Source organism: Hyalella azteca, unplaced genomic scaffold (genome assembly GCF_000764305.2).
Source record: "Hyalella azteca isolate HAZT.00-mixed unplaced genomic scaffold, Hazt_2.0.2 contig13926, whole genome shotgun sequence".
Lineage (NCBI taxonomy): Eukaryota > Metazoa > Arthropoda > Malacostraca > Amphipoda > Hyalellidae > Hyalella > Hyalella azteca.
In genome coordinates, this window is record NW_025943831.1 from 78,166 (window position 1) to 100,978 (window position 22,813).

At 39.1% G+C, this 22,813-nt stretch overlaps 1 protein-coding gene across 2 annotated transcripts in view; it reads left to right on the forward strand.

Moving 5' to 3' along the window:
• Positions 1–22,813, forward strand: part of LOC108679556 (probable ubiquitin carboxyl-terminal hydrolase FAF-X) — a 31,519-nt gene that overhangs the window by 3,029 nt on the left and 5,677 nt on the right. For both annotated transcript variants that reach the window (XM_018168199.2, XM_047883881.1), the window contains exons 2-30: positions 2,799–3,077; positions 3,708–4,187; positions 4,599–4,711; positions 4,939–5,473; positions 5,811–5,995; positions 6,851–7,010; positions 7,750–7,860; positions 8,783–8,929; positions 9,648–9,746; positions 10,363–10,470; positions 10,894–11,060; positions 11,450–11,550; positions 11,771–12,747; positions 13,069–13,201; positions 13,960–14,097; positions 14,897–15,015; positions 15,364–15,518; positions 15,768–16,071; positions 16,343–16,627; positions 17,153–17,383; positions 17,984–18,614; positions 18,834–18,978; positions 19,167–19,415; positions 19,730–20,199; positions 20,523–20,927; positions 21,159–21,328; positions 21,650–21,775; positions 21,967–22,183; positions 22,613–22,764. In XM_018168199.2, coding sequence (XP_018023688.1) covers positions 2,955–3,077; positions 3,708–4,187; positions 4,599–4,711; positions 4,939–5,473; positions 5,811–5,995; positions 6,851–7,010; positions 7,750–7,860; positions 8,783–8,929; positions 9,648–9,746; positions 10,363–10,470; positions 10,894–11,060; positions 11,450–11,550; positions 11,771–12,747; positions 13,069–13,201; positions 13,960–14,097; positions 14,897–15,015; positions 15,364–15,518; positions 15,768–16,071; positions 16,343–16,627; positions 17,153–17,383; positions 17,984–18,614; positions 18,834–18,978; positions 19,167–19,415; positions 19,730–20,199; positions 20,523–20,927; positions 21,159–21,328; positions 21,650–21,775; positions 21,967–22,183; positions 22,613–22,764 — 7,236 coding nt within the window. In that variant the 5' untranslated portion in view covers positions 2,799–2,954. The remainder of the gene's footprint in view (positions 1–2,798; positions 3,078–3,707; positions 4,188–4,598; positions 4,712–4,938; positions 5,474–5,810; positions 5,996–6,850; positions 7,011–7,749; positions 7,861–8,782; positions 8,930–9,647; positions 9,747–10,362; positions 10,471–10,893; positions 11,061–11,449; positions 11,551–11,770; positions 12,748–13,068; positions 13,202–13,959; positions 14,098–14,896; positions 15,016–15,363; positions 15,519–15,767; positions 16,072–16,342; positions 16,628–17,152; positions 17,384–17,983; positions 18,615–18,833; positions 18,979–19,166; positions 19,416–19,729; positions 20,200–20,522; positions 20,928–21,158; positions 21,329–21,649; positions 21,776–21,966; positions 22,184–22,612; positions 22,765–22,813) is intronic.

Genomic DNA, 22,813 nt, shown 5'->3' on the forward strand with positions numbered 1-22,813 from the left:
AACTTCCTTAATACTACATAGATAGGAAAAATGTTAACGTTTATGCCACTATATTTAGTTTTGCAATATTCCAATTAGTTTTGCTACTAAAACAGTTTTACGCCATGTCGGAGGACTGTCCCGAGTTACCCCGCCCGTCCTGAGTAGCCCTGGTTGACGGTACTGCTGGTGGTGGTGAAAGAGACTTTCTTCAATTTGTTCCATGAGTGTAAATGTTATCATTGATTTAACAACACCATAAATTATGATGTATTAATTTGCTTTCCTCAAGTGGGTCTTGGCTATTCTAATTCAATGAAGACTTATCTTCATTGCACATCTTATCAAGTTAGCCTAATGCCACATCACAGTCTCTGTTTTGGCTGGCTTTATGTTTCTCCAGCCTTTGAACTCAATAGTGGGAGCATAAATTAGGTTTCTGTGCAGACCCGTTGGTTTACCATCATTGACCTTGTAAACATTGCCACAAAGTTTGGCCAAGTTTCATACTTTCAACTTCTGGCCTGGTTTATCCCTCTAGTCAATTTGCCACTTTAAAAATTACTTGCAGCCACCTTTGATTTACGGCATCTTGCAAGGCCTGAGGGAGCCCTTCTGGCTTCCTACTATGCAGCTGAACAATAAGACACCAAGTCACTAGCTCTCAATGATGCCATTACATGTACTGAACACTTATTGAAGGTGTAACTAAATTTTTAGTTTCTTATCAGCTGCATTTGAAGGCTTAAAAGCAACATTATTTGCTTGAAATGCAACCATGCATTTCCAAGTTGGCCTACCAATTTACCAAATTTGTTTATCAGCCAAATGTTATCAAATCTGCCTATAACTGGCAACTGCCATTACCAATCAAGAATTAATGCTGATAACGAGTCAAAATTCCAAACCTAGAACCTATACCATTGTCTTGTATTATATCTGTCTCATGTTGTTTCATAATTGGATGTTATTAGGATATTGTTGTTGTTAATGGATGGTGTCTTTCAGGGCTTCTAATTGGGATGGAATTTGGGAGTGCTGTAGTGGTATACATGCTTTGCCATTATTGCAGAATTTGTGATTCTAAGGAATTGGCAGCCAGTTTGCCAAATCTGTAGAATCTGCATTTCATTGCTGATTCAGAAAATCAGATGTTAAGTTGAAGTTAGAACATAAATTGACAGAGTTAGAAAGGGTGAGATCAAGTTTGGTCAAGTTCCTTAATATTTGAATATAAAAACAACTTAACTGACTGACCTAACCCCAGATTCATATAGTACAGTATGCTGATTCATATAGTATAGTACAGAAATGCTGATTCTACGGATTTTGCAAACTGGCTACCACATAAAAGTTGCACACAGGTGTTGGTTTAAAAAGGTGATTGACAGAATTTGTACATCTCAATCCATGAAAAAATGGTGGCCATTTCTGCAGGATGGGGTAATAAAGGACACCCCCCCCTCCCAGGGTAATAAGGGACACCTCTTAAAACACATTTACAGTGCAACCGCATTTAGCAAAGGATCCCATTAATGAAGAAATCAATTAACAACAAAAAATTTTGATTCTCCCTCAGCAAAATAATTTCACATAACAAAAAATTAATGCATCATCAGTCATCACAAAATTGTGCATAGAATATCATTGATATAATTGTACACTGGGCAACATAAAATGAAAATTAATTAACCTAAACTTTGATTTATTCCTCCAAAAAATATGATGGTTGTCGCTAGAATATTCCTTTCTGTTTTAGATATGTTTTACAATCTTTTTTTTTTGTTATAGTGTACCTATTCACTTGACCCAATTAAAGTGGTGTGAAATTACAAGGCACCCTGTAAGCTTACAGATACAGAAAAGTGCTATATGGCTGCTGATATGAAGCTTGCAATCAATAAGGTTGATGTAAATGCACAGTGGCATGTTTATGGATATGGTAATATCACCTCAATAATATGGCAATGTATGGATATGGTAACATCATATCAATAAAAGAAAAGCAAGGAAAAATCACAGAAAATGTCATTCATTCTACATCATCTATGAAGGAAAAGGAGGACTTCAGATCACTGTTAGTGATAGATGAGTACACTTTGCATGCTTCTAACATTTTAAAATTAAGTTTTATTTCAAGTTTTCCGGATTTCCCCGTTCCCAAGAATTCAGGCAATTCTTTGTGTCTGGCACCTTACAAATAGCATATGGAATTTTTTGAAGATGCCTTACAATAGCCCTCACAAAGAGCTATAAAATGAGTGCAAACTTATTTAGGAAATGTTTCATGGTAAGAAGTTATTAACAAAAACGCTCAAAACCGTCCCTTACTACACTGTTTGATGGTACTTTAGTTAGTGCTTACAATGTATACCTGGTCAAGGGGTGGAGCTGTTGAAGTAGATATCAGTGTGATGAGTCTTGCTACCACCAACAAAAGACCCCAAATGAAAGCATGAGGATGAATTGAGGTTTTATTAGCAATACCGTAGTGTTAATACTCACCAGTTGATTTTAGTTCTCTGCAATGCCCTCAGACTTTGCTGAATTATATGGCAGAATTGTTTCTTTAGTTGGCAAGAAAAATATTATAATGGAAGAAGCCACTCAAATTCAAGAAAATTAAGCCAAGCAGCTAATGTGTGGCTCCCCATCATCAGGGTACACAATTACATTATAATCAATGGGGGATGTGTTCTCTATTGCAATGATTAGATTCCTTGTTATATTGCCAGCTTTGAATGATTTATCACTGTTGTAAAATAATTTTGGATCATAAAAAGATAGCATACTTGAGTTAAAATGTTGTGTGTTTTCAGATAGTGCCTGGTGTTGAAGTGTTGAGTCTGCTATGCTGTGAGGGATGCTAGTGCAGGCAACTGGTTCCTCTGTTGCTGGGATATCAACCATCACAACTTCACCCCTACTTGCCCCGTCTAGCAAGGCAGTAGGGGTTCTTAACATCACTCAGAATTATGACTGTGGCCATGGTATCCAACAACTCAGCAGATGGGCGGTCTCCACAACAGCCCAACTCTGGGAGTGGCCTGGCAGTAACACCACAGTCAACAGCTGCAGGGTCAGGCCAGCAGTCACAGGTATTTACCACTACCTTCTCTTCTTGTTTTAGATTTGAATTTTTGATAATTTTCTTTAGCTCAAATAATATTAAGGAATAGATGTACTTTTTGTGTTTTAGTAATGATCTGGTGTCTCTAATTCTTCTTGTGGCAAATTTTGTGAGTTTCAAGAATTCAGTAACTATTTACCACTTTCAAGTTGGTCAACTCTGATCGTTTTGGTGAACTTGTGTAGAACTAAAACTTGTGTAGCTGGCCAGTTTGTCTAGCTGCACTTTATTCCAAGAATTTGATTTTTTTTTGTTTCTCATACCCAATAGCACCATTAAAGTAATTGCATATTGGACACAGTAGTTAGTAAGAATATCATATCATAATAGTCTATAATCTTTACAGCCATTTGTGCAGGAGTGTTCTGATTTGCCATTATTTTTTATTTAATAGTATCTATCCCTAGTTAAAACTTTGAAAGCTAATTGCATACTTATTTCTGAAGTATTAGAAAAATTTCCATCTCTCTGAACATTAGTTGTCAGTTCTCACCTGTTTAAATTAGTTTAATCTTGTAAAAAATCTGAAAATTTCTTCAATTCAAAATGGATGAATTAAGAGACAACAAAGATTTTACATTATAAATTTGCACTGCAGAGCTCCCAAGTATGTGGTGGGAGCGACAAAGAAGGCTCCTCTTCAGCTGATGTCTCCTCAGAAGGCACTAACAGCCACGGTGGGATGAACAACACGTCAAGTGTCAGCACTGCACCGAGCGCTACGACCACCACCACCACCACCACCACGTCACCCATCCCAAGCTCAGGCAACCACAGCAGCACCAGCAGCAGTGCCTTCCCTCCCGACAGCAGTTGTGCCGAGGATGTTCCCGAACCTGACTTTCCCATTGCAGCTCTCTCAAGGCTTGACGAGATGATTCACAGACAGCGATGGGTAGTGCCTGTGTTACCAGAGTCTGAGCTGGAGGTGCTGCTGGAAGCCTCTATTGATCTTGCTAAGAAAGGCATTGACACGCGCAGTGAGGCGTGCCAAAGATTCTTCAGGGAGGGGCTTACTCTATCATTCACCAAAATTTTAACTGATGAAGCAGTAAATAGTTGGAAGTATGAAATTCAAGTGAGTTTTACCTGCATGCGTGTAAGATACTTTATGCTAGAATGTCATGGTTTCTTGTATGATTATGCATACATTGATGAACCATTGAGTGTTGCAATATAAACCATGCTATAATATAAAGACTGTCTATCATAGGTTATTTTGGTCCCAAGGCTGCAGCCTTTAGAACGCGATCCAGTAGGGTGAATGCTGCATCCAGGTACTATGTTGCGATGAAAACTTAGTGGTGATATGAATGCTGCATCCAGGTACTATGTTGCGATGAAAACTAGTGGTGATATTGTGACGATTTTTTTTGTCTGATTGAGAGAAATGGTATTATAAAAAATGTTCCCTTGTGTTAATAGACGATTAAGCAATCGTGTATAACTGATGTACATTTCTAGAGAGTAACCTGTGTTTATTTAACAGAAATGCGTTCTAAGTAACTGTGAGAAGTTGGTTGAACTCATTGTTCTGAAGCTGCCACACGACTGGTTCCCATTGCTGGACCTCTTGGCAACCCTTTGCAACCCAATATGCAAGTGCGTCATCACAGTTTGAACAGTGTTAGGCTTTCGCTATTCTCTGATATCATGAACGGATGAAAATAAATGTACCATGCTTTTTTTTCATTCAACATCTTGATTATTCTCATGGATAAATGAATTTTTGTGAACATTTTTTCTTAATTTTGTGAATAGCCTCTTGAGAAATACGAAATTTCCTGGAAAAGAAAGACATTGTTAACGATCTACTCTGCTTCTTGCAGGTTCCACACATTTAACAGCAATAGGAACCCAGAATCGATTCCTGCAAACCAGAAGCTGTCCCCAGCGCACCAAGCATCAGTGCAGTCACAAGAGCCTGATGGCGGTGATAATACCTTCCCTACTGATGGCATTTTTGCCCCACAGCCGAGCACTTCAGAGGACAAGGACCAGGGATTATCTGATCTGATATGCCCTTCTACTTCTGGACCGTCGCCTGAGAGTTCAGGAGCAGCAACAACTTCCTCCTCCTCAATAGCCTCGCCTATAGAAGCGGCCACCGCGTCATCTCTTCTGAGCGTTCCTGTCCACAAACGCATTTATGCAAAGCCTCATGATTATAGGCATCCCAGAGGATGGCTGGTTGATCTTATCAATTATTTCGGAAAACTTGGAGGATTTGACAAGCTCCTGGAGCGCTTTCAGTGTGGCCGCAACTTGTCCGTGCCTGTGATGTGTTCATTGCTGCGACCCTTTGGCCAATGTTATGAATTTCTTACCGTCAGCACAATAGAAACCTTCTTCATGCCCATCATTGTGAGATATAAATATTCTTAGTTTTTAAAACGTTTATTGTTTTGATCAAAGACTGCTTGTAAATATAGGTAGTTCTCAGGTTCTTGAATCACGCCAGAAAACTAACGTTGTTACCGATATTGTCAACATTGGAAAATCGCTGCAGCTTAGTCTATTCATGTCTCATTAAATGCAAAATAAGTAACCACATTTCTAAGATCAAGATTTGAACTAATTTCGTTGGAAATTTCGGTTTTAAAAAATTTATGTCCATTGCCAAATATTGGCTATGGACTAATCTTGTGATGTCGCAAGCTAGCGTTTGTCTGTCCATTAATCCTTATCTTATTTTCATCAGGATTTGGTGCTGGGCTTTTTAGAGAATCTGACCGACGAGGAGCTCAAGAAAGAAGCCAAGATTGAGGCAAAGAACGACGCCCTTAGCACCATCATCAAGTCTGTTCAGATGCTCGCCTCGCGCGTCCCAACCAGACAAGAGACTGCTAAAACATTAGAAATGTTTCGCCTTAAGATGATACTCAGGTAAACGCGCGAGTTGTCTAGGATATTTTTATTACAACACTTCTCTTAAACTTCACTTCTTGTTTGTTTGTCTGTCTGTCTGCTACAAATCTTATAATCGATATTTAACACACTTCTACCTGTCCAATCGATCTGAAATTTGGCACATTTGCGTTAAGTTGGAGACAATGCATGAATCAATCGACAGAATCCGACAGAATAAATAATTTTATCAATAATTTTTTTTCATTATTAAAAAAAATAAAAAAAAATCATTTCGTCTGCTACAAATCTTATAATCCATATATAACACAATTTGACCGGTCCAATTGATCTGAAATTTTGCACAATTGCATAAAGTCATAGACAATGCATGAATCAATTGACAGAATAAATAACTTTGAAAATTTTCAGTATTTTGATATCTTGAAAAATTGTTGAAAAATTTTTGAAAAATAGTTTTTTTCAATATTTTAAAATAAAATTAGAAATTCATGGTACATGTGTAACATCCAAGACACTGGATTGTTCAGAAGTGTTGTCTTTAAAAATTAATTTTTAAACACATATTATTCAGACTATCCTTAGTTAAAAAAATGGTGCGAGTTGTCTAGGAAATGTCAATAATTTTTTAATCTCACGATACGAACGTACAAATCTCACTTATTTGTGAAATTGATCATTATGATGAATGCTAATATGACTGTGTAATTTACTGTAATCACAATTACTGTAACATGACTTGTATAAATACTTATTATCGTTTTCCATGGCCGTGTGAAATTAGAAAGCAATGATTTTTTTTGCTTATTATGATGTCAACAAATTACCTGTGTTTTTTTGCACTTGAAATAACCATGTGATTCTTTGTTGCAGGTTACTCCAGATATCCTCTTTCAACGGTAAGATGAACGCTTTAAATGAAGTCAACAAAGTAATAAGCAACGTTAATTACCCGAGCCTGCGCCATCCTACCTTACCGACGACGGTGGCCCAGCACGAGGATGAGGACTGGCTCACTGCACCCAGATTCGCTGCACGTGATCTGCTTCTAAGCATAAACTTGCTTTCAAAATTATGTGTCGGCCATATTGTCTCTAATAGGCGACACACTTTCATATTTACAGCACGAGCAGAGAGTGGACGTAAGACTGATATATATATGCCCATCTGCCGTTGTAAACTGGTCAAGATGACTCACAAAAAGTGCATTGCTATTTCGACAATGCGGCCTTCATTTCTCTCAGTGCCGGATTTCTGTTGATCTATTCTGGATGTAAATTAGAGATTTTTCTGGTATCTCGTCTCTTACGAAGAGTATTTTTTAACATACTTTTAACTCGTGTTGTAGGGTTCAATGAGTTCAGTGACTACAAAATCATCCTAGATGTAAACAAGTATGACATACGAATCGAATGTACCGTATCAAATCTAACTCTTGGTAATTTCTAATCAGTTTTTTAAATTCATCTCTCGTTGAAAATGGTTGCAATGATTTGTCTATATTTTTATTACGTTTTTTGGTGGCCATCTGCTTTGTCCTCCTGATACCTTCATTAATATAATTTTGTAGTGCAGATTATACTTCTCTTAGATTTTTCCTCTGATCTATTAAGGTGTTTACTTGAAAGTACCTATTGACGAAATGAAGCGTCAATTGGAAGTAGTGAATTATGAAGTATTGACAAGGGTGAATCTGGGAACGACCGTGAAAGTCATTTTTCCATCACTGTTGACATAGGATGCTAACTCGGGAAATTCGATGTTTTTAACAGGAGTGGATTAAGGAGAACAGAGTCCTGCAAATAGTTCTCCGTGACTCCCTCCACCAGCCGCAGTATGTGGAAAAACTGGAGAAAATTATTCGTTTCATTATAAAAGAAAAGGTGAGAGTTAGTCTAAATATTGAGGAATTGTTTTCTCTATTTTTATTGTTAACCTTTTGTGGGTTATTTGGTCGTCGCGGGTCGCGCGTCATTTAACTCTTTTCTCCCTGTCCTTCCCTGAGTTACTTTCGGCCAAAAATTGTTAAGTGTAAAGTGCTCGAAGAAAAGGAATTTAATGTTATTTTCATAGAAAATGCAATATTAGTACTGTACATTCGATATCATACCCCCACGTTGATTGCAAAATTCAGAAATTCGAACTTTTTAAGCTATTACAAGGAATTGCGGGCAATTTAAAAGGTATTTAGTCCTAAGAGTTTTTCAAAATGTTACTTATTCAATATGCACAAATTTCATTGTAAATAGCTATTGTAGAATTTTTCTACTACCATCATTAAGCTCAAATAATCTTGCATCTAAATATAAACCGGCAAATTTATGAACTATCTAAATTAAATATGATTCTATGTAAAACCTTTCCTTTGAACACTCAAGGTTTGAATTCTTGAGCACGCTGGGGGTGATGCATTGTATGGGGTTGCTATGTGCAGCGTATCGGTGACTGGCAAAGGCATGATAATTTAGCCTCAGACACAAATTAAAGGAGTGTGAGTTCCTTTTGAAAGATTTATGTACTTATGATATCTTGAATGCTGAAAGGATAATGACGTTTATGGCCTCGGCGCCCGTATATATACAGTCTACAACTTACATTCCAAATATGCTGGTGTCAATTCTGTGCACTCTGACGATAAATTTTCCATTTCAGCCGCAGAGTTTATTGTGTAACTCGTCCACTTAGTTTACTTACAGCTCACCCCGGCAGCTTACGACAGGCTTGTCAATTTTGATACCCATATATGCGAATTGCATTCATTGAATCTATTAGTCTGTTCTAATTCTGAACGTCATTTATGTACAGGCGTTGAGTTTAGACGACCTAGATGATATATGGCTGGCACAGCACGGCAAACACGAGGCTATAGTTAAGAACGTTCACGACTTGCTGGCTAAATTGGCTTGGGACTTCAGTCCTGAGCAGCTCGACCATCTCTTCGAGAGGTTCCAGGTGAGCCCATAATAGCCAGTTCATCAGTAAACAATACAGTTCAACATTTGTAAGCTTATAATTTCTAAATATATGAAGTTTACGTGGCGTGCTTATGATAGTAATATCGATAGTGTTATACATGAAAGTAAATATGATATAAATGATGTAGTAAATGATAGTAATATAGCATTTTGTTTTCTCTTAATTTTACTGTTCGATTCTTGCTTCTTGGTTATAGCAGCAACCATCCCATTTCTACCCATATTGGCCTTTTAATTTTGAACTACACGAGGTTGGCCATGTCAACGTAAGAATCGAATATTCATTTTGCCTTCCTCTACGTTACGCTGTTCGACGTTTTCACATACGCTGTTCGACGTCAGCATAGTAAAGTGAATATTACAAGCTTTAATCCACCCTTCGAGAATATTATCAGTTTGTATCGAGACAGTTTGGGCGTTCACTTCAATCTATAATTCTCTAAGCCAGAAAATTGATGTAATGGGTGAGTGTCTGGTTTGGAATTGTATCAGTGATACACCGACACTGATTCCTGGCCTCGCTGTTATTGGTCCAAGGTTACAGCATTCCAGAGCACGTCTCCAATCTTCTAGGTAGTTTTTATGAAGAAGTTCACTAAACATACATTTTTAGCTGAGGTAAAAAGAATATTTGAAACTAGTTTTTAGATTAAATTCTAATGAGATGTTAGCAGAGGTTGTGATTGATGTTACAGTCGAGCTGGCGAGACGCGAGCAAGAAGCAGCGGGAGAAGCTGCTGGAGCTCATCAGGAGACTTGCGGAGGACGACAAGGACGGCGACATGGCACACAAGGTGGGACTTGTCCATATTTTGTTGAGTGCTGGTCGTGCTACGTGAACGTTGTTATTCTGAGCTCATTTACCGCATTGTGGTTCTAAAGGAGAGCAATTTTTGAAAGGGAGAACTTTAAGTGTAAATTCATGCCCATACTGATTTTTTTGTGATTCGTTGGATGCTGTGATGTGCTTTTGGCTTTGGGCTGTGAATTTGTTACTTAATGAGAAAGGTTGTTAAGAATCGCAGTGTTCAAAGAGAAATAATGTAAATTAATGATAGGTGAGATAGATTTACAAATTCACAATGGAAATGTGCACGCGCGAAAGCTTACAAACGATTGACTTTTGCAATTGCTTAATTAAGATAGGCGATTGGTTGGTGGCAACTTTAGTTCGTATTTTTCAATATGGATGTTTTTTTTTTCCATTTGCTGCTTAGATAAATATTTGACGATTTTGCTGATGATTAGATATTTTGAATTATTTCATGCTTAGTTTCAAGCACTGAATTCTATTTATTTTCAGTTGTTTTTGTGATTACTTTTTAACATTTTTTGTAACATTTTACATTCGAGTTATTTGATGCTTGCTTTTGAAGCCAGATGAGGTTAAGTTTTGTGTGGGCATGGCAGGTGCTGACTTTGCTGTGGTCGCTGGCGCGATCTGCCGACGTTCCTACGGAGATTCTGGACCAAGCTTTGAGCGCCCATGTCAAGATCCTCGACTACTCTTGTTCTCAGGTGGGGAAAAAATTGTAAATGTGAGGTTATTTCTTGTAACTTAATCAATTGTGCCTAAGCAAGCAATACCACCATCCCTCCATCAAACTGAAAGAAACAGAGGCTTATATATAAATTAATATTCTGCGCACAATGACACTACCATTTCGCTGAATTCCAAATTTTGAGTAATCATTCTACAAAACTTTCATCAAATGAAGCGGTTTTCTTCCTAAGGTCTCTTTGTATTGTTTCATAGACCAACACGCCTTATTTAGTTCATGGGATTTTAATGTACGAAACGATGACGTCTTGGGAGATTCATGTAGATCTTTAAATCCATGATTCGTCAATATGATTCAACTGTTTATGCCAGGAGATGAGTTTTTCTCTGGGCAGTTGATTATCATCAGTGTGAGAGTGATTTTAAATCTTTGTCCACAGGATCGCGACAATCAGAAGCGCATGTGGCTGGACCAGTGCGTGCAGGAGCTCAAAAATGACAAGTGGGTGCTGCCTGCACTCAAGCAAATCAGGGAGATTTGTTGCTCGTACAACGAAGCTCCTGCCAACTACTCCCAGCACCGGCCAGTTACTCACGTCTCGTACAGGTATGTCTTACCTGGCCGAGTTATACATCAGTATAGTTTCTCTTGGTTGGACAAAGATTCAGCATTTTTTTCTCGATACAGAAGTCTACTTCATTGTCGTTGTGCAAGGAAAAACGATATAAGTTGATTGGAAATATTATAATGTGTTGAAATTGCCTGTAAATATTTTAAGTCATCAATTGAGTTTTCAGAATCAATAAAGATTGTCCGCCTGACATTGTATTGAAGCAAGTTCCCAGTTGTTAAACATAGCGGTAGTAGAAACAGCATAGCATAAACTTTTGATCCCTAATAAATGACGGGCTTGTTCGACAAAAATATCTAATTTTCAGTTATTTACCTACGTCATGTACGATGCTACTTATCGCTGATCTTTTTTTTCACTGCAGACACGATGTAATCTCCAAGCTACAGAACCAACACTCTCTGGTGGTGCTTGTCACTGAGAATCTCACGGCCTACATGAAACAGATCAGGACTATTGCTCAGGGTACGGTGTTTTGAAATAATCAGGACGTTATTTTTTCCTTAATCCAGTTATTGCAAAACAATGCAGCTCACGCCTTTCTTTTATCTCTGTATGCGTTTGAAAATATTATATCTTGTTATTTAAGTTTCAGTAAGGTTGCCTTCACTCATCAGTCTCGATAATAGCTGCTGCTGAAGAGGTAAAGACAAGATTAATAATCAAGGCCTGTCGTTTCTTGCAGAGAAACCTGGCATCAGTCCTGTGAACATCGTGCCAGACGGTCGCTACAATCACATCGTGCAGGTGCAAGACAGGTTAAGCTTCCTACGCTTCCTACTGAAAGATGGACAGTTGTGGCTGTGCGCTCCACAAGCGAAACAGATCTGGCACTGCCTTGCTGAAAACGCAGTCTTCACTGCAGACCGCGAAGCTTGCTTCAAGTGGTTTTCTAAACTAATGGGAGACGAACCTGACTTGGACCCTGATATCAATAAAGAATTTTTTGAGAACAATATCTTGATGCTCGACCCTAAGCTCCTTACAGAACACGGTATGCGCTGCTTCGATCGTTTCTTCAAGGCTGTGAATTTTAAAGAAAATAAGTTGATGCTCAAAAGGCGCACCTATTTAACAGATGATGTTGACCTCATTGGTACAGACTATTTGTGGAAAATACTTTTGTGTGGTAGTGAAGACATGGCTAACAGAGCCATTGAGTTGCTTAAAGAAACTTTCACAAACCTGGGACCCCGACTCTTGCCTCTACAAGGTGCCATTCATGAAGAATTTGTGAACAACGCTATGTCGCGTCTGAAAGCCATGGCCAGCACAGTGTCTTGTCTCAGCCACAGCGACGCTTGTGAGACGCTAAAGCAGGAAACAACTCGCATGTGTCGCGTACTGAAAGTCTTGTATGAGTATGTGGTTGAATGTGATGGTGAGTTTGGTGACGAGCGCACCATTTTACCGCTTAATCGTGCTTGGCGTGGTAAACACATGTCAGTGACTGTGCGCTTCCAGTCACAAACACGTCAGCCAGAAGAGGTGGAACTGTGGACCCACACAAACGACACAGTGGGGTCACTTCGGCGTCAGCTGATGCAGCGGCTCAAAGCTGCGCCGCCCAACATGCGTGTTGAGATGTATCACAATAACGAGCTCCTCGACCCTTCCAACGATAGCAAAGTCATCTCGACGCTGCCTCTTAAGGATAAAATGGTTAGAATAATCTATTGTATGCTTCTAGTGCAAAACCATTATTAAAGTCATCCATCATGCATTTCTATGTTTTGCAGACATAATGATATATTATCCTATAAAATATCATAGGGGAAGGTCAAGCATAGAATTATAGGACAATTTTAGTGTTGAAAGTCAAATGAGACAGTTTTAAATAGATTCTGTATTCATTCATGGACTTCTCGGTGTTATTAAGAGCAACGTTTAAGCAAATGACGTTATTGATTGGATTTGGGTGTCATGTTTCCATACGATGGTTGAAAAGCATCCTCCTAAAATAAATTGCAATCAATTGCGCAGGTGTTGACGGGCAAGCTAGCTCAGGTAGGCAACAATTTGCCTTCTTCACCAGATTCTTCTTCCGATTCTTCGCCGGGCTCTCCTCATCACCCATATGATGGTCCCAACAACGAAGCCGAGAACTGCTTGCCAGGTGCGATGGTCAAACTGGCTTGCGTTACAGAAGTGGAAACTTGTGATAACTTGCTCGCGTTATTGAGGTTAAAAGTCGGGATAACTTACTTGCGTTATAGAGGTTAAAAGTCGGGATAACTTACTTGCGTTACGGATATGGAAAGTCGGGATAAGTTGCTCGCGTTACAGAGGTTAAAAGTCGGATAACTTACTTGCGTTACAGATATGGAAAGTCGGAATAATTTGCTTGCCTTATAGAAATGGAAAATCGGGATAACTTGCTTGCATTACAGAAGTTAAAACTCGGTATAAAACTTGCTTACCTCACAGATTTAGTCAAGTGTGCAGGATGTTTGTCAATTCAAGAACGAGAAGAGATGAAAGCTCAAATGAATTTAGATTTTGTATTTGACATTAAATTTTGTATTTGGTCTGGAGCTAGACATGCATAACCTTTTAAAAACCCTTGTCAGAGTACATAATTTTACAACGTTGTGGTCTTACCGAGTGTGGGTACAGTTGTGCTCATGAAATCTGACTAGGGTCAATGAAAATTCTTTTCATCCAGAAGGATAAATTTTTTTGTATATCGATAGATTTGAATCGTTGAATAGATTATAAAGCAGTCAAGTTATGTAAAGAACTCTTGAAAACTCTCTAATTCAATAATTACAGGTCCTTGGAATCTAAAGTAGGGCGACCGTACGCTATTTTTGACATATTTTATGAAGCATTAATGATTTCAACATTTTACTCATTGTAATTGTTTGCATTTAGGGGTGATATTAGCTCGTAACCGCGTGGACGCGACCTTCATAGTGGAGCTTGCTGATCTCGGCTGCACTCTTCAGCTGCCCGCCCTCAGAGACGCTGCTAGGGCTCTGCTCTCAGTCATGCCTGCAGGGCATCACACGGGTAAGATCATACATGGGCTAAATTAGCATTGGCTTGATGTAGTTCCAACATTATTAAATTTAACTTGTCTTGCTTCTTCATTCATACTGTTATCAAAATTATAAATTATTATGAAGATTTTCTTTTTCATTTGAAGAAGAGTTGGATGTAATAAGTAGTCTTGAGAAACTAGTTACGAGGGAAATATATTTTGAAAAGTATTATTTTAATTCGCACGTTCCAATAATGCATTGTTATCTGGTAACAGTGACTTCATAGTTGCTAATTTTACAATATTGAATTACCGATTCTAATAGACTAACACATTTTCCTATTGAGTATTAAATGCTAAAGGTTGCTCATTTTTCCTCATTTGGTATTAGGTTGAATCTTTAAATCAGTCACTTGGAGCTAACACAGAGTTTGGCTTGTAATGGAAATTTAGGTGCGATAATTAATCGAAGAATTTCCACGTTAGGCATCGTGGATAAAATCCTATTCTGCGCGTAAATTGTGTTATTCACTGATCCGTGTGCAATTTGTGTGAATACTATATTATACGAGATTTCTAACCAACCTGTTGGTTACGTCATCGATAGCTTTTATCTGATTATGGCCAGTTTCTGTAATTTCGAAACCTATTCCCTCTAGTTACTTCAATATCAGTTAAATTAGGATGCTGATTAAATAATTCATATCTACTTAGTCTGAATGTTAGAATATGAAAAAGAAAATTAATTGAATTTGTATAATAGATAGGTTTGATAGGAGAAGACTGCTGCTTCGTAGCAAAATTGAATATGTTGTACATTCCTTGCAGTGGTTGAATTAACTTCGATCTGCGTGGAGCACGCCATGTCTTCCACTTCGCCCGTGTCGGGCAAGTTGGAAAAACTTCTATTCTTTTCTAGCCCCTCTACCGTACTCTACAATCTCCAGGTCAGTCACGAAGCCGGCATAAACTTGTAAAATTATCATTCTTAACGACCCTTGCAAGTAAAACACGCTGTTATATGTATGGTTTAGTCATGCTTTAATTTGCTTGTTTTTTGGATAAATTGAGTCAAAATGTTCAAGGCTTGAATAATTAGTTGGAATTTTGAATTGATCGTTCTGATCCATGTCGCTGCTTCATCGCGTTCACGTATGAAGTTGAAGTTATTTGCTTAGGAAATTTTTTCTATTATTTCTTATCACGTGAGGCTTAAAATCTTTTGCTTGATGTGAATTGATCTCTGGTAAATGATATTAATATTATATGCTCTGTAACGGAGATTTGTACTACAGGTGATGTACTCGATGCTCATGCCTGCTGCAAATCTCCTTAGTGAAAAAGCAATAGAATTCCAATTCAATTTTATGAGAAGTGGAGGTGTGAAGCTCGTCATTGGCATGCTCACCAAAAATAACTTTTTATCGGAAGCTGATGTTAGCACAAAAAGGTGAGTTTATAGCAGGTGCTAATACATCTATATTTATTAATTAGAAATATGTGTGGTATAATGCTGTAGTATTTTTTCATTCATATTCCTCTATCCATATTCATTTAAGTGTAAGGAGCAGGTTCACGCATGAATTGATGCATAGCCTCCACCGTCTGTGTTATAGCGTTTGCGTGTTTTATTAAATTCATTCAAGTTTATTCACTAAGCGCATATAGCCTTGCATTGTATGTACGTAATTTTGGGCAGATCTGCGCTACTCCTGGTTGTGAAGATAGCCAAATTAGTGTTCGTGACGGTAGGCTACACGTTCGCCAGCATCTTGACCGCTCACTCGCCGGCATCTGGAGCTGTGAACGGAGGAGTTCCTTGTGAAGGGCTCGCAGGCGCCGCAGTGTTAGCTCTTAATGAGGGCGTGCAGCTGAATGTCCTGCAACAGGCCCTGCCGCACATCCCCAGCAGCGTGGGTGACTGCATGATCAGGAGTGTTGCCTTGGCGCTCTCCAAAACTCTGGTGCACAACATCAGTGCCTCTCCAGCCTCCTCGCAGTTGGTAAGTTTTGTATTTCGCTTTCACCAAGATTTATTGGTGTAGCGTTAGTTATTTTACGCTCTTTGGCAAGGAATAACGTTTTCATTTATGATCCATCATTTAATTATGAAGAGAGCAGATTTTTTCATTTAAAATTTTTTTATATCCGTCTTGAGTTCTTATTAACGATTTCTTATCCAAAATTGCCACGATTATATGCCATTAGCATACACTGTGAAATAACCATCTGAATGTGTCTACTCCTCTCTCTCTAACGACGTATGCTCGCCAGTTGTGTGGGGTGGTGCCTGATCACTCGCTGGTCAACTCTCTACTATCGATCATCTGGTCATGCTCTGCTGGAGCTCCTCACCTCATCACTGGATCCGGCGACACGCAGGGCTCCAGTGACCAGACCACCAAAAACAATAACGTGTCGCTTGCCTCGTCATCTGGCGGAGGAGAACCCGTGCGAGCCATGCCTGATGCTGAAGACTTGCAGCTCTGCTGCGAAGCACTCGAGACTCTCGCGGTCGTCCTCATGCTGTGTCCTGCTGTGCTTGAGAAACTTTCTAAGGTAATCGAGTGGGCTTTACATATAAACTACGTTATCTATTTTTTTGCTAGCTCTATAAGATATTTGGGGTATATTTCAGTAATATTAAATACTGTAAAGCCAACATCAAATGATGAAAGCAGCGCTGTGAAAGCGTTTGACTGTCAAAACGACCAGTTAAATGTACATTTGCTTGGCCCTTGGCCCACGTATACACACACACCATCTTTAGATGTACTGATGAAATGTGATACATTCTAGTTAGGAAAACTTCTGATGTATATTCGGTAACGAAGTGTGTGAGATATAAATTGGTTATGCATTAAGGCCTGATATTAGCTATATTACTTGACTCCTTCAACTTCAAAGAAAGAATTTTTTTGTAATCGGCGAACGGAGGCATTCAGACACACTCCAAATATTGGCTACTAGCTATTAACTTTTTCATTTATTTCATCGTTTCATTGTTTGATTAATTTCTAACATCTTGTATTGATTCTCAATGAATGTGGTAGGTAATTAATTTGTTATATTGCTTTTGGGCAGGACTCTCAGTTCAAGCAGCTAGTGATATCATTGGTGCTGGGTCAATGTGACAAGACTATTCGGCACTGTGCTGTGGATCAGCTGCTTCTTATAGCGACCAAGTGTACTTCTTCATCCAACACTCTAGTGTTGTTCATTGCTATGCTCTTCAATGTCCTTAATGCGGCTGATCTTCAACATCCGTCCGGTATTAAAACCCCGGCAATTGCCTACACCAAGGAATATTTTCAAGTGAGTCGCTCTGATATTTTTAATTCCAAGTTGATAACTCACACGTTTCTCCATTGCTGTATTTATGAAAGTGCTACTAAATAACGTGTTTTTAATATCATTGTGCATTTACCATCACTGTTCTGCTGGTCGGGAAATTTCGGGATTTATTACAATTCTTTACTCGAAGTATTGTAAAACTGCTTTAGGGGTTTCCAACTCTGTAATGAGCATAATCCATCAGATGATGCTCATCACAATTACTCTAAAAATGTTTATTCCTTTATTTTTTTATTAAACGAGTTTTTGTGCTAAAAATATTTTAATCCTCGGTTAATGCTCCTACACAGTTAGTATATGCGTTTTGCGTTCAAAATCTCTTTGATTTAAAGCTCTTTAAACAGACCTGGCGACGTGTTTCGTTAGAATTCAATAAAGTTTTCAAACGTTAAGGTGGGACTAATAGTTTGGCACTACTTCACCGTAAAGAAAATACCACTTCCATTAATCCGATTGACCATACCTCCAGCGTAAAAAGGACGATGCTTTCCTGAAGCACTAAAAAACCTACAACTATCACAGCCATAACTTAATTCGTCTATTTGTGATTTATTGTTTCAGCTATTGTGCGGATTACTTCACTCCGCTTGTGCGACTGGGGTCGGCATCAACGAAGTAGAATCGCTGTTGGAGTCAGAAGTTATTTGGCTTAAAAGTGTGGCGCGCTACACACGAGCTGCTGCCGCCGCCGCTGCGTCTCACAACAAACTTGGGGACGCTGCTGTTCAAGAAAGTGGGCCTTCCAGCGTCGCTACTACCAGCACTGGAGGCTCTTGTACTGTTGCCACCTCCAGCAAAGGGTCCAGCAATGGCGAGACTGCAGTTGGAACATCATCTCCATTGGGCTTTTCTGCTCTGCCGACTCCAGATCCTACTCTCTTGGAAGGACACTTGAACGTCACTAGAGAATTGCTTGCATTCCTAAGCCCCCATACCAAGTATTGTGTTGGTGGCGACCCAAACACTGGCATTCTTCTCATCTTAGAAATCATTGAAGATTTTATATTTCCCTTTTCTAAAGTATATTTACAATTAGAACAATCGACGGTGATCCCGACCGAACATGTAAACCCTGTGTGCTCGACGCAAGCAACTGTGATAGCAGCCTACGATCTCCTAGTCACTCTCTGCACCGGCTGTGCTCCTAACCTCGCTATTGTTGCCGACATGCTCACCAAAATGTTTTACTCAGGTAACTAGCAAGAGTTTTGATAATTTGTATGTTTGTTTCAGTATACAATTATTTTAATTATATTCCAACGTTTTTTCTGATTCCAATCCACCAATCAGCTTTCCTAAGTGGTAGCTATATCACATGCAAAATAAGCTTCTCTAGTTTTTTAAAGAATTTTGCTAACTCGATGGTTAAATTGAATTTTTTTGTTTCTCATGAATCTATTTGATATTTCAGCAAATGAAGAGTGCATCAGGGAGTGGGAGTATCTGCCTGCTGTAGGACCACGTCCGCCTAAAGGTTTTGTGGGACTTAAGAACGCTGGTGCCACGTGCTACATGAACTCTGTGCTGCAGCAGCTCTACATGATTCGTCAAGTCAGGTGTGTGCAGTTATCAGGTAAAGACGTGAAACTTTGTTCTTGTATAAAGCGGTTAAAGACGGACAATATATTGTCACCGAGAACACTAGTCTGGTAGCAGAATGTATTCTACTAAAAGTTGAACCGAAAATTTTTTTTCAATTACTTATGGCCAGATAATATTTAGCGCGAATTTTCCTTGGCTACAGGGAGGGAGTGCTGGGTGTAGAAGGAGCTGCTACAGACCCTGAAGAGGACTTCAGTGGAGAAGAGCGTGCCGAGGCCGAGTCCGCTAATGATGGTAATGAGGAGGAGTTCTCCGGCGAAGGCAGTGGCAGCGAACAGTCCCGCAAAGAATACAATATTTCGATACTCAAGCAAGTCCAAGCCATCTTCGCCCATCTTGCCTGCTCCAAGCTGCAGTATTACGTCCCCAGAGGACTTTGGAAGGACTTCAAGTGGGTTCATCTCTGTTGATCTTTTTAAACAGACTTTTTTTAATTTTCAATATCGTCACTTTAGTCTATTTATGAAACCTTTAATGCTTTCTTTTTAGTCACAAAGAAGAAGTAGTTATATTATTATCGAATTATATACTGTATTTTATGACGTACTGCACAGTTATTGTAGAATTAGTCATATCGACCCTCAGTCAAAATGAATTTGATGACCAATTTCTTTGCAAGTGAATTGGTACAATATCATATCCTTAGGAATTATTAATGATTAAAAATCTGTATTAAGTGTCGTGTTTCCTCTAATATCTTTCTAGACTGCAAGGCGAGCGTGTGAACTTGCGCGAACAGCACGACGCATGTGAGTTCTACAACATGGTTGTTGAGAGCATTAATGAAGCTCTGAAGGCATTGGGCTACCCACAGCTCCTTAACACCTACTTAGGCGGCTCCTTTTCCGATCAAAAGATCTGCAAAAGCTGTCCTCACAGATACTCACGAGAAGAGGCATTCACTGTAATTAGCATAGATATTCGAAACTATAGTAATTTACCAGACTCTCTAGAGCAGTACGTTAAAGGCGACCTGCTCGAAGGAGACAACGCCTACCTCTGTGAGAAATGCGACAAGAAAGTAGACACGGTCAAACGGATATGCCTGAAGAAACTTCCGCCCATCCTTGCAATTCAATTGAAAAGGTTCGACTACGACTGGGAGAGAGAAACTTCCATCAAATTTAACGACTATTTCGAATTTCCACGAGAACTTGATATGGATCCATACACAGGTTTGCCGTCTGCTTAAATAAATAATAATAATAAATTTGTTGTGTGCTAAAATTAATTTGGTAAATATATTCTTTTTAAATATAAACTTATTCATGTGTTCGCAGATCACTTTAATCATGTACATTTTTTCTTGTACCTAATTCTATCTTCCGATTTGAAGACGTTTTACAATTTTTTCTTTCAAAATCATCTCGTTCCCAATCAATATCTGCAGTTGCTCATAATTTAGCTGTGAAAATATTTACAGTGTGATTGAAAAAGTATTAAAATTAATTACTTGGAATCTTGTGAGAGAGTTCTAACATTTTTGTTCATTCATTAGTGCGAGGGCTTGCTCGAAATGGCGAACTCATTGCCTTCGACGAGTCTGACTTGGAGGGCGGATCTGAATGGTGCAGCCGCTACCGACTCACCGGCATCGTTGTTCACTCCGGTCAAGCGAGCGGCGGTCACTATTACAGCTACATCTGTCATCGAAGTGGACATGAAAGTAAATGGTACAAGTTTGATGACGGCGAAGTGACTGAATGTCGTATGGAGGATGATGAAGAAATGAAGAACCAGTGCTTTGGAGGTGACTACATGAGCGAACAAGTTTTTGACAACATGATGAAACGAGTTAGCTACCGCCGCCAAAAACGCTGGTGGAACGCCTACCTTCTCTTCTACACCCGTGAAGACGTTGACAAGGAGCAGATGATTTCTTCCTTGTCTGAGATGTCAATAGGTAAGGAAGTTCTCTCTCGCTTTCATTCAAATCCAAATTCTAGCCCTTAACTGTTTGTGCAATTTTTCAATAGAACTCACTTGAAGTACATTATCATCTGCTTATATTTGATTACTGTGCATGAATTTAAGTTTACTGTTTTGAAATTGTTCATTTATCCTTTTTAAAATCACCGAAATTATCGTTTTGTCATAATTAGAATGCTTGACTGAATTTCTGTACCCATACCAGCGGATAGACCCAGCCTGCTGAAGATGCCAGTGGCCATGGAACGCTCTGTTGTGAGGCAGAATGTGCGTTTCATGCACTCCCGCTCGCAGTTCTCCGTTGACTACTTCCACTTCCTCAAAAAGCTTCTCATGGCAAATCATTCTTTCGTTCAGAGGGCTCCTGCCGATAAAGTGAGATGAACGTCTTATGCTGCATGTGCAATGAATTCTCTTCCCTGGTGATGTCTCTTAAGTTTTTTAACGTTATTTGCATCTTGATAAGAATGAAACTGAGTTCATACTTACTTTGTAGGATGATTTAGTTTAGGATGCATGAGGTTTTTGATAATTTTTCATGATTTTGCGTGTAAATATTCCGGTATTCATCATTCTGTTTTGATAATGGGTAAATAATTTTTTTTTCTAATGCTAGAAAGGATGGAATAGAGATGAGTTAATTGCTTCCTTCTCTCGTTGCCGATAATTACAATGATTGTGTGGTCGGGATTGCAGGTGCGAGAGGTTGAGCAAATTGGTCTGGTGAGCACCCAGCTTGGCAGCAAATTCCTGTTCATGGTTGGCCTGCACACGAAGAAGACCCTCAGAGGACCAGCCCAGGAGTGGTACGACGCTCTCCATGTGAGTATTTTTTTGCTATGAACCCAAACCTTTTTTTCACACTTCGAACATATTCCGTCTAAATGATTGAATATTTTTTGTCATTCAAATTAGTTTTAAAATTATTCTTATCAATCATGCAGTGTCTTGAAGTAGTCTAAGTTACATTTATCATGAGTCTTTCCTATTAATAAGGTTAATTTTTATGTCAGGTTCACTTGCGTTCGTCGAGCCGCAGTCGAGTGTGGTTTGTGAAGCACTTGCTCTTTGGTAGCGGTTTACCATTGAGTGAATACTTGCTCGAGTGTCCCACAGCCGAGGTGCGACTCGTCTTCAGCAAGTTGTTGGTGACTGTGGCTCACTCGACGCGCTCAGATCCGCCGCTCACCGGGGTTGCCTTGTCAGCTGCTGCTGCCGCTCACGCTTCATGTGCGTTCTATACACTTGAATTAGGTGACACCCGCAGTATTGCAAGGAGATAATGAAACCGTTTTACTTCCATTATCCGAGTTATCGATTAAAATAATAGCAAATGGGCTGAGAAATCGTTATTATGTATTCCTGTTGGTGATCAAGTTAACGAACGATTTATTATTGCGACATTTAATACGCAGAGCAAACTAAAATCCATGAAGTTAATTGCCAGTTCATTAGAGCAACTTCCGAACTTAGATTAGCAAAGAAACATAAATGGTCAGTAAAACTAGGCTTACTTTTTCCTTGGTGCTGCATATTCAGCGGTGTAACATAACATTAATTAACAATTACAAACGTATACTGTCTTACCTTTAATCCTATCTTTATCTTATTGTATACTATCTTATATTTTATCTCGTATTCCGTATACTGTGTTTACAGTGTGGAGCAGCCTGAGTGACCAAGTGTTAAGTGCTGTGCTCATGTTGGTGCATCGGGAGCTAGCCGAGCATTGCCGTCATCTGCCTCAATACTTCCATTTCTTCAACATGTACGCCGCACTTGGCTTGCCAGAGAAGCGGCAGCTTCTTAAGGTATCGGTTCTGACCGCAATCAGCTTCTTTTGATGTATTTCTCTACCTA